General features: G+C 45.0%; 1 protein-coding gene across 7 annotated transcripts in view; it reads left to right on the top strand.

The window, feature by feature from the left end:
- Positions 1 to 12,026, top strand: part of USP28 (ubiquitin specific peptidase 28) — a 66,670-nt gene that overhangs the window by 23,569 nt on the left and 31,075 nt on the right. For all 7 annotated transcript variants that reach the window (XM_045482857.1, XM_045482855.1, XM_045482856.1 and 4 more), the window contains exons 4-5: positions 6,105 to 6,210; positions 7,141 to 7,300. In XM_045482857.1, the coding sequence (XP_045338813.1) occupies positions 6,105 to 6,210; positions 7,141 to 7,300 (266 nt within the window). The remainder of the gene's footprint in view (positions 1 to 6,104; positions 6,211 to 7,140; positions 7,301 to 12,026) is intronic.

The raw sequence follows: 12,026 nt of genomic DNA, 5'->3' as shown, positions 1-12,026 counted from the left end.
TTCGGACTCTGTGTCTCCCTCTCTCTCTGCCCCTTCCCCACTCATGCTTGCTCTCTCTCTCTCTCTCTCTCTCTCTGTCAAAAATAAATAAACATTAAAAAAAATAATTAAAAAAAAAAGACTTTACTTACCCACTGGTCTGCATTATCAGCTCTCTGTTATATTGGATTTTCATGTTTCCCATTCTGTTTCTTTTGAGGATCTGTTTTTAATTCATTCCTACGAATGGAATTACTGGGTCGTGTAACAATTCTGTGTCAACTTCCTTGTTTTAATTTTTCTAAAAGAGGACTGTTTTCTTAGCTGCAACATTATCACACATCAAAAATTAATAATTCTTTAATGTCACTCAAAGACCAGTGTAGAAATTTCCTTAATCATCTCATTAACAACACGCTTGCAGTTGGTTTGCAGAAATAATGATACAGATGGCATTAAAACATTAGATATGTTTGAAATGTCTTTTAAGATAGTCTTTATAAATCCCCTCTCTCTTTTTTACTTGCGGTTTAAGGTCCAAAGAAATCAAATCTTGCAGTATCTTTGAATGGGTTTTTTGTCCCTTGTCTTTCCCGTAGACTTAGGTGCTTAACTGGCACGACCGTGTCACAGGTAGTATTGTGTGTGTAATGGATCTTCTGTTTTGTCATGTTGAAGAAGCAAGTAACATCTGATTGCCCTCTTTTTGTGTTGTTAGAATTGTTAGTGTGTTCAGAAGATTATCCGCTTGATTTATTTATTATAAAATCCCCGACCTAGTGTCTTCTGCAGTCATTGGTGATTATTGCTGAGATGCTTTACTTTATTGGAGACTTCGAAATGGTAATATTCTATCAATACTTCATGATTTATTAGTTGGAAGTCTTTTTTTTTAGTTGTGGTCAAGAACACATAACATAAAATTTGCCATCTTAACCATTAAAACATTTATTTATTTAATTTATTTTTTTTAAATTGACATCCAAATTAGTTAGCATCTAGTGCAACAGTGATTTCAGGAGTAGAGTCCTTAGTGCCTCTTACCCATTTAGCCCATCCCTCCTCCCACGACCCCTCCAGCAACCCTCAGTTTGTTCTCCATATTTATGAGTCTCTTATGTTTTGTCCCCCTCCCTGTTTTTATATTAGTTTTGCTTTTCTTCCCTTAGGTTTATCTGAAACAAAGTCCTCATATGAGTGAAGTCATATGATTTTTGTCTTTCTCTGACTAATTTCACTTAGCAGAATACCCTCCATTTCCATCTACATAGTCGCAAATGGCAAGATTTCCTTCTTTTTGATTGCCGAGTAATACACCATTGTGTATATATATATATACACCACATCTTCTTTATCCATGCATCGATGGACATTTGGGCTCTTTCCATACTTTGGCTATTGTTGATGGTGCTGCTATAAACATGGGGGTGCATGTGTCCCTTCGAAACAGCACACCTGTATCCCTTGGATAAATGCCTAGTAGTGCAGTTGCTGGGTCGTAGGGTAGTTCTCTTTTTAGTTTTTTGAGGAACCTCCATCCTGTTTTCCAGAGTGGCTGCACCAGCTTGCATTCCCACATTTAAAAAAAATTTTTAATGTTCATTTTTGAGAGAGAGGCAGAGTGAGTGGGGGAGGGGCAGAGAGAGAGGGAGACACAGAATCGGAAGCAGGGTCCAGGCTCTGAGCTGTCAGTGCAGAGCCCAACATGGGGCTCAAATCCACAAACCAGCAGATCATGACCTGAACTGAAGTCAGACACTTAAGTGACTAAGCCACCCAGGCACCCCTACCATCTTAACCATTTTTAAATATACGGTTTGGTAGTATTAAATGTATTCATAGTGTTGTGAAGTAGATCTCCAGAACTTCTTCATCTTGCAAAACTGAACTCTCTACGCACTGAACAATAACTCCCTATTCCCTCCTCCCTTCAGCTCCTGGCAACCACTGTTCTCCTTTCTGTCTATGATTCTGACTACTCTGAGTACCTCATTCAAGTGGAATCATGCAGTGTGTGTCCTTTTGTGGCTGGCTTACTTCTCTTCGTCTGATGTCTTCAAGGTTCACATCGTAGCCTATGTTAGAATTTCCTTCCTGTTTAAGGCTGAATAACACTCTGTTGTATATATACACTGCATTTTCTTTACCCATTTATTCGTCGGTGGATATTTGAGTTGCTTTCACTGCTTGGCTGTTGTGAATAGTGCTTCTGTGAACGTGGGTGTGCAACTATCTCTTCGATACCCTGCTTTCGGTGCTTTTGGAATGTATATCCAGCAGTGAGATTGCTGGCTCGGGTGGTGGCCCCATTTTTATTTGTTTTGAGGAACCTCTATCCTGTTTTCCATAGCAGTTGCTGCACCATTTTACAGTCTCACCAAGCCTTCCAATTTCACAACATCTTCACCAGCACTTGTTATTTCCTGTTTGTTTGTTTTACTTGTCATCCTGATGAGTTTGAGGTGATACCTTAGTATGGTTTCGGTTTGCATTTTCTTTGATAATTAGTGATGCTGAACATCTTTTCACATGCTTGTTGGGCCTTTGTATGTCATCTTTGGAGATACATCCATTCAGGTCCTTCACCTGTTTTCAACTTGGGTTATTTTGGTTTGAGTTGTAGGAGTTTTTTATATGTTCTAGATATTAACCCTTTATTTATTTATTTGAGAGACAGTGCAAGTGGGGGTGGGGCAAAGAGAGAGAATCCCAAGCAGGCTCCACGCTCCAGCACAGAACCCGACATGAGGCTCGAACTCATGAAACCCCAGACAGTGACCTGAGCCAAAACCAAGAGTCAGACGCTTAACTGACGGGGCCACCCAGGCGCCCCTAGATATTAACCCTTCTATCAAATACGTGATTGGTAAATATTTTCTCCCATTCAGTAGTTGCTTTTTTATTCTATTTACATCTTTTTTTTTTATGTTTATTTTTGAGGGAGAGAAGGAAAGAGCGTGCGCACGCACATGGGAGAGGAAAGAGAGGCAGAGAGAGAGGGGGACAGAAGTTCCCAAGCAGGCTCCGTACTGTCAGCACAGAGCCCGATGCTGGGCCCAAACCCTCGAACTGCAAGATCATGACCTGAGCCGAAGTCAGACACTTAATCCACTGAGGCACCCAAGTGCCCCATTTACTCTATTGATTGTAGCCTTTCATGCACAAAATTTTTTTTTTAAGTTTGCTTTTGTCCCATTTGCCAATTTTTGTTTTTGTTCCCTGTGCTTTTGGTGGCCTAAGAAATCCTTGCTCAGTCCAATGTCCTAAAGCTTTGTATGTTTGACTTTTTGAAGGGCTGCCAGAGTCGGTTCCTTCAAACTTCTACTGCAGCTGCACCATTTTGTGTCCTCTCCAGCTAACACACAAGGGCTCCAATTTCTCCAAATCCTCATCAGCACTTGTTATTTTCCTGTTTTGTCTGTTTATGATACCAGCCGTCCTGGTGGGTGCGGGGTGATAGCACATTGTAGTTTTGATTTGCATTTCCTTAATGGCTAATGATGTTGAGCATCCTTTCATGTGCTTATTGGCCATTTGTAGATATTCTTTGGAGAAATGTCTATTCAGATTCTTGGCCTGTTTTTAACATTGGCCTGTTTTTGTTTTTTTTTTTATTATTCAGTTGCATGAGTTTATTTATTTAAAAAACATGTATTTATTTTTGAGAGAGAGTGTATGTGAGCGGGAGAGGGGCGGAGAGAGAGGGGGAGACAGAGAATCTCAAGCAGGCTCTGCGCTTGCTGTCTAGAACCTGATGCAGGGCTTGAACTCCTGAACTGTGAGATCATGACCTGAGCCAAGATCAGGAGTTGGGTGCTTAATGGACTGAAACACCCAAGCTCTCCTTTTATTGTCTTATTGTAAGAACTGGCCAGAATGTTCAGAACCACAGTGAATGTATGTCCTGATGGTAGGCATTTTTGTCTTGGTTTTAAAATAAATGTGTTTTCAGGGTGGTGTGAAAGCCCAGAGAAGACCTCTCACCCAGCAGAGGGTGTCCAGGAAGACTTCCTGGAGGAGATGGCCTCTAAACAGAGGCCTTCAGGAGGAATAGGGTCAGACAGGAGTGGAGGGTAGTTAGGGGAGAGAGGCCAGAGCCTGGTGTGTTGAGGAGGTGCATCAGGTACACTGTGGCCGGCAGGTGGAGGTGAGTAGGGTTGAAGGAGAAGCAAGAGGAACTAGAAGGGTCATGTCATCGTAGACCTTTTGGATCAGGGTGGGCGCCCACCAGGCATTTGGGAGCCTTGGGAGTGAACAGAGAAGGGGACTGGAGGCACCGAGTTTCTATTTAAAGATTGTCCTGGCTGCCGTGTGGAGAAAGGAGGAGATTGGCAGGGGAGCAGAGGGAGCAGTTTAGAATGGATATAAAGAGACTGCTGGGAAGGACCACTTAGTTATCCTTCCAGATGCTCAGGCTCAAAGCTTCATCTCTGGCTCCTTGCTTCCTCTCCTGCCTCCCAAAGGATCTTCAGTAAATCCGACCGCTTCTTACCTCCTCCATCGTCATCCTGGCATCCTGGCCTGGCTCAACTTTTCATCCATAGCCCTTCCCACCTTCTAGTCTACCTTTTGGTTGACTTTTTTAGTTTGTTTACTCTCCGTTGCTTTCCCAGAGAATAGCGTTTCTGATGTTTGGGCTACTGACGTTTGGAACCAGATAATTCTTTGTTGAACAGGGCCATCCTGTGTATTGTTGCATGTTGAGCAGTATCCCTGGCCTCTACCTGCTGGATGCCAGTAGCGCCCCCTCCCCCAGGTACTGGCAGCTGAAGACACATCTCCAGGTGTAGGCAGGTGTCCCTAGGAGGGGAACGGTGCAGATTCACCCCCAGTTAAGAACTGTTGCGCCGAGGGGTGCCTGGGTGGCTCAGTTGGTTGGGCGTCCGACTTTGGCTCAGGTTATGATCTCGTGCAGTTTGTGGGTTCGAGCCCTGCGTTGGGCTCTGTGCTGACAGCTCAGAGCCTGGAGCCTGCTTCCGATTCTGTGTCTCCCTCTCTCTCTGCCCCCTCCGCCCCGCTCAAAAATAAATAAAACATTTTAAGAAATACTAATAAAACAAAATAAAAGTGTTTTACATTTCACAATTAAGTATAAAGTTTGCTGTGGGCTTTTCATGGGTACTCTTTCTCAGCCTAAGAATATTCTCTTTTGTTCTTAGTTGGCTTGGGGTTTTTATTCTTGAATAGAGTTGAATGTTATTAAGTACTTTTTCTGTATCTATTAAGATGATTATTCCTTTAAGTGTATTTTGATGGTAATTTTCTAATGTTAACTCAGTATTTCATTCTGCAATGAACTCAGCGTGGTGTTACTATTTGATTTTGGGGGGTAGATTACTGGATTTTATTTGCTAATATCTTCTTTCTTTTTTTACATCTGTGTTTATGTTTGTTGCTTTTCCTTTCTCACTATTCTTGACTGGTTTGGGATATACCTAGATGTTACGCTGACTTCATAAAATGAGTTGGGGAGTATGTCTTCTTCTTCTTTTTTTTTTTTTTTTTTTTTTTTTTTTAGTTTATTTATTTTGAGACAGATAGAAAGGAGGCAGCGGAGGGGGAGGGGCAGAGAGAGGGAGGGAGCGAGAGAATCCCAAGTAGGCTTCATGCTGTCAACACAGAGCCCGACCCCATGGATTGCAAGATCATGACCTGAGCCAAAAATCAAGAGTCAGACCCTTAACCAGCTGAGCCACCAAGGCGCCCCTGGGGAGTATGTTTTCTATTCCCTAGAAGAGTTTGTGTGAGATTGAAAATATCTGCTCCTTGAATGTGTTTGATATTTAGCTGATGTTTTATGATGACAGATAAACTATTTAACCTCCAGATATGGGATGTATATTTTACTCTGTGGAATAAGACTGCAGAAGTGGGTATTTGATTCATTACCTCTCAGCAGCTTATCATTCCTGCCCTTTTGGCTAATCTTAAGGTTACCGTATAGCTGTGAGTTACTCATTTGCCTCTGGCCTGGAGTAATAAAGTTGTTCCACAGATGAGCCAGTGTCGTGAGAACTAGGGAGCATATCTAGTTTTGTGAATGCTTTTGCCTTTTTTCCTACTGTACAGCCAGAAGGCTGTTGTTTCCTACATATAGATTAATTAAATTTCTGTTTATCTTCCAGAAGTGATAGACCTTACTCATGATAACAAAGATGACCTACAGGCTGCCATTGCTTTGAGTCTGTTGGAGTCCCCCAACATTCAAGCTGATGGAAGAGATCTGAACAGGTTATTTATGCAATTTATCATCTTTACTCCTCACAATAGTATGTAGGTGAGAGGCAGTAATAGCTGTGGAGGTCACTGAGGGACATTTCTGCCAAGCTCTTTTAATTGTATCCAAATGAAATTTTTTTAGGAGAAAATTTAAATTCCCATTAGCTTACTTTTTGGTTTACTTTTTGACAAAGCCAAATATGGCAAAGGTCTTAGAGTAGATGTGGTCTTTGAGTAGAGGCCTGCAGGCCTTCATAGTTTGCGCTTGAGAGGGAGAGAAAACCCATCCTAGTACAAGCATCTGACAGTATGTATCCCCTTCATAAACTTGGAGGCTTCGTACACATTGAGGGTTATGTTGTTGGCTCTTTGAAAATGAGTTAACGCTCAACTACCCCATCTCAGAAGTGACCACACATATCTTTTTTGAATTAGTACTAATTTGATGATTGACTGATATTGTTCATAAACATCTAGTTCCAGTGGAGGCCTGTCAGTTTCTGGACATGTTTATTCCCTCACACTGCTGAGTTGTTTCAGGAAAACATAGGGCCAGGTTTTGTGTGTTAGGCAATTTGAAGGCTCTTATCTCTAGCAGAGTGTCTCTCTTGCCTCTCTCAATGGCAAGGTCTGAGATAGGTCACTGTTGCTGAAATCTGAATCTTTTGATATGGCAGCCATAAATAGTCTTGAGTGTCAGCTCGGTTCCATCATGGACCTTATTGGTAATAATCTCTGTTACGGAAGGATTAGCATCCATGTCTAAACTTTACTTTTGATTTAGATTATAATGTTATAGGTACCATATAGCCCAGTGATTACCCAGGAAATAGTGTATCTGGCATTTCGAATTATCTATGAAAGATGACCATGATTCTCCATATAATACATTGTTCTTTAACTTTTTCCTTTTTTGTTGTGTGGTATGTTGGCACACTATAGGATGCGCGAGGCAGCCTCTGCAGAAACTAAACGCTCAAAGAGAAAACGCTGTGAAGTCTGGGGAGAAAATCCCAATCCCAACGACTGGAGGAGAGTTGATGGTTGGCCAGTTGGACTGAAGAATGTTGGCAATACATGTTGGTTTAGTGCTGTTATTCAGGTATGATGTGTTTAAGAAACAACTGTGTCTTCTGGAAACAACTTTGTCATTTACCGAGTTGAAATGTGAGAAACCCAGCTTAGAGAAATGGAAGCAGAGGTATAAGACGGGTGTTTTCCCGCATGGCATTATTGTGTTTTGCTCTCCTGTGTTTGGGTCTAGATGCTCTGGTGTCTAAATTAGGCAATGCTAAAAACAAAATATCCTGTGGTTGCAAATTCGTTTGTAAATATGTCGAATAGGTGGTGTGGATCAGCATTTTGACTGAAAAACGTATTACAGCAGAGTTAATAAGGAGAAAGCAGTTGGGACACAGATACCCAGGCAGGAAAAGATGGTGGCCTGGAAAAGGGAAGCAGTATAAGCCATGGAAGGAGAGAAAAGCCTTCTAGAGTTATGCAGGAAATCAGATCTACAGGTGCTGGGGGAGAGGTTGGATAGAGGGGATATGCAGGAGACCGCTGAGAAAGACTCCAGGGTTTCTAGCTTGAGAAACTAGGTGGATGATAGGATGGTTAGATGCCGGAAGAGGAATATTTGGGTGTGTGTGAAGAGAGGGATCTCCGTTCGGTTTCTACACATGCTGAGTTTAAGGTGCGACACAGAGATGCATATAAACCGGTACCGACTTGAATCTGCCGTTCAGGAAAAAGATGTGGGCTACACATGCCACTGTAGGAGTCAGTGGCTTATACACACGGTGGTAGAGCCCACAGAGTTGACGAACTCCCCCCTCGAGAGTGTTGCCTCTCTGGAAGTACCTCCCAGGCATCTTAAACTTAATAGGGCCACAGTGTGGCACCTGATCCTGCCCCTCCAGTCTTCCCCAGCGGCTCAGCCAAAAACGGAGGCCTCCCTTTCCACACGTAGGATCCAGATTCTTGCAGCTTACTCTGTGCCTGGCCCTGTGTTAGCACTGGGGAAACAGCAGTGAATAAAGGAAAGTCGTTAACGGAGAGTTTACTTTGAAAAAAGCAGGATGGGCAGTAAATTATACATATCAAGTGGTGAGAAGTGCCATAAAGATGAGTGAGGGTAAGAGGAGCTGGGCAGGGAAGGAGGCCTCTCTGGAAAGGAGAGCATTTGAGCAGAGACCTGAAGGAGGTGAGGGGATGCGCCCTATACTTACATAAAGGGCACGGTAGGCAGAGGGAACAGCAAGTGAAAAGACCCAGGTTCAGGAGTTTGTTTAATGTGTTGAGAAATAGGAAGAAGGCAGAGCTGAGTGCTTACGGGCAGGGAACAGACAGTGATGATATCAGAAGGGTAGCGGAGGTAAGGCGGGGGGTGCTCAGCATCACGATGAGGACTTAGGAAAGTGCAAAAGTATTGGACGGTTGCGAGCAGTGAAGTGAGCTGATCGGCTTCCATTTCACGAAGATGGCAGGCATCTGTGTTGAGGGTAGCATGTAGGAAGGAATGTGGACTTCGGGACCTCAGTCAGTCCTTTCAGAGAGGAGGGGGGAGAGGCTGAGGACCCTGCCTGCCCTCCCACCCTCCTCAGCCTTCTCGCCTGTGGGCATATTGAAAGGCGTAGAGGGGGCTCTCCGCTGTCAGCACGGAGCCCACTCTGGATCCTCCCTCTCTCCCTCTCTCTCCCGCTCCCCTGCCCACGCTGTCCCTTTCTCTCTCAGAAAATGAATAAACATTAAAAAAAAAAAGAGGCACAGAGAGGATCACAAAGTAAGGTTTCTGAGAAAGCCCGAGAAGACAGGATCTAGAGCCTGGAGGGAGGGATCAGCCCCGAGTAGGAAAAGGGCAGGGGAGTAATAGGGGAGAAGAGAAGGAAGAAAGGCACATTGCAGATTACAGCTGAAGTGGCTTCAGATCATCGTCTCTGTGAGATAAGCAGCCATCTTCTGAGTCCCTGGAGAAGGGATGGCGTCGGGTTAAAGGGGCAGTTGCTGTGGACAGTGGAGGCCAGTCGGCACCAGAACACAGTAGTAGGATTTCTGCGAATGTGAAGGTCTGCTTGAGGGTGTTGACCTTAAATGCGTACTGACGTCAGGATGGCCTGTTTTATCGGGACTTTTTTCTTAGCAGCGCTCTGAGACTCTTAGGTGGAAACTGAACATTATTTAGGTTGGGGGCTTTGCTGGGTTTGATGCCAAGGGCAGTTTGGGGATTTAATGGGGGATGGTTAAAGACCATGGAATCAGAGCTGGAGACAGGAAGGGACTGGTGGTCAGGCAGAACAGAAGGGAGTCCGTTGGCTTGGGTCTTTGACAAAGTCAAAGAACAGATGTCCTCTGGGTAATTGGATCAGTAACGCTGGAAGACAGGTTGCGGTCCAAGAGCGGGCTTTTCCGAATTTGTGATCTGAGAATTGGCCGCTTCTCCGGAATGGATACATCCTGCGTGTGGCCTCAGACGTGGTCGTAGAGATGGAAGGGAGGAATGTGTCCCTAGACATAAGATGCTCACAAAGCCAAGGGGTCCCGGGCTGAATGGGTGTGCTTGTGTTCCCTGAGCAGATGTTAGTTGAACACCCACTGTGTGTGTAGCCCTGTTCTAGGCCCTTGAGATAAAAGAATGAGTAAAACTGACACAGAGCCTTGGGCTTGTGGAAGTTAAATTCTCGTGAGGCAAGACACACAAAGAGCAGTAAAGTGGAAAAGTAACTAGCTAACTAAACTTACAGAACACATTACGTTGTGATCACCATGATAGAAACAAGAGCAAGGTTAGGCATGGCCGAATTGCTGCAGAGGAGATGGGAGAATCAGGGCACAATATAAACTGTGCTGCTTAGGCCTCGCCCAAGGGAGGCGGTTGGAACAGATGCCAGATACTTGAGAGGTGATGGAGTGAGCCAGGCAGCTTCGGGGGAGAACACTCCAGGTGGAGGAAAGCACAGAGCAAGGGCCCCAGTGTGGGAGTGGGCTTGGTGTGCTCACGGTGCTCAGGAGGCCCAAGGGGCTGGGATTCTAGGAGCAGAGGAGGGAGTCACTGAGGGTTCTGAGCAGAGCAGTGATGAACTCTGACTCCTCACTGTGGCTACTGTGGGCAGAACAGAATGCAGGTGGTGAGGGACAGGTGGACAAAACTACACAGGAGGCCGCTACAGTTGCCCACGTGAGAGGTGATGGTGGCCTGGACCCAAGGCTGGTAGCCTTGGGGGAGGTTGGATTCTTGATTTATTCTGAGGGCAGAGCTGACAGGATGTCCTGTTCCGTTGGGTGTGGCCAGGACTTGGGAGAGGAAGAGATGTTGCCTTGTGGCAGGTGTCCGTGAATCAGCAGCTTTATTTCTGTCGTCTCAGGAAGACAGAGGAACCTGTGTGGCAAGTGAATTGATCCGGGCAGGGAGGGGGTCCCTGGAGGCAGGGAGACCGTGAGCAGTGACCCAGGTGAGAGGTGAGGGGAGTCTGATGAGCACTTGGTGTAGGGATGGTGGGGAGGAGGTAGTTACGAAGAGCACCCCCCGGAGGCAGAGTCAAAGTGACTTCTTCCTCAGGGGATGTGGATGGATAACAAAGAAAGGATTCGAAGATTCCTCTGAAGTTCTACACTTTGGTGAGTAGAGGAGGAGTGTGTAGTTAAGTGACACAGAATAGAGGAGAAGCAGCAGATGTTGGAGGGTCGTACTGACGCTGGATTGGGAAGCGTAACGTTAGCTCACACTTAGATGGCTTTTAAGATGCCGGTGTCTTTGAGGAAAGCCAGATTCCGGCGAAGGAGAGGAGGCGGAACGGAATGACTTGTGAATGTAAGGCCGTTTTCCTCGTGGTGGAACAGAAGCCCTGGGAAATGGTCTGGTGCCGTGAGCAGAGTGGGAATGACCACGGGAAGGGGCAGGTGAGGTGGGGAGAGAGGGGGGCAGGTTGAGTGTGGAGCAGAGAGGTCTTGCCCTGGCTCCAGGTAGGCAGACCGTTGGTGCCGTAACGTGACCAGGCTTCACCAGCACTGCCCGGCGGGACGCTCCCCCTGGCGGTTGAACCCCAGTCAGGTCGTCATAGTGGGAGGGAAGCTGCAGGCCTGTGGTCTGCCTGGATGCTGCTTCCAGACTTCCAGTGAGCAGGCCTGAGGGGTCTTCATCTGCGGAGTCCATGGGGATGAGGAGTTCTCTTCATACAAGGGATTTGTAAAAACTTGAACCCTCAAGAGATATTCATAATCGAAACATGTATGACTTACAGACAATAAACCAGAGATATCTGCTGTTAAAAAAAAAAAAAAAAAAAAGAGTGGTTTCTATGACAAAGTGGAGAATAGCACCCACTGCTGTACTTGGCACCCAGCTTTAGAAATAAACGTTACAAGTCCCTGGACTGCCTGGTCCGTAAACAATGTGCCATATTGTCTTATATATATTTAACCTTATTATCAACCATTTCATACTCTGCTTTTCTGGAACTTCGACCTCCACAGAACACAGCTCTGAGATTTCTCCGTGTTAACCTTGTAGCTCTTAGGCATTCAGTTCCACTGCTGTGTCTTAGTCCACGTTCCAGAAACATTTTCTCTACAATATTGATGACTACATAATAGCCTATTGTGCACATGTACCGTAGCTTATTTAATCTACCTCTGTCGTTAGCCATCATGTTGTTTCTGGTTTTCCCCTAAAAGGATTCATTTGGTCAGCTAAATTCTCACACGGAGCCATCATCATTTCCTTAAGCATAGAAGTAGAAATAGCAGGTGACAGTCATACGCGCTTCTGAGGTAAAAAAAAAAAAAGTATCTTTTTGCTGCAGTTATTTTGAAAGAAAGGCTAGGAATCT

This window comes from Leopardus geoffroyi, chromosome D1 (assembly GCF_018350155.1).
Source record: "Leopardus geoffroyi isolate Oge1 chromosome D1, O.geoffroyi_Oge1_pat1.0, whole genome shotgun sequence".
NCBI lineage: Eukaryota > Metazoa > Chordata > Mammalia > Carnivora > Felidae > Leopardus > Leopardus geoffroyi.
Note: the sequence above shows the minus strand (reverse complement) of the source record. Positions and strands in the feature narration are given on the sequence as shown.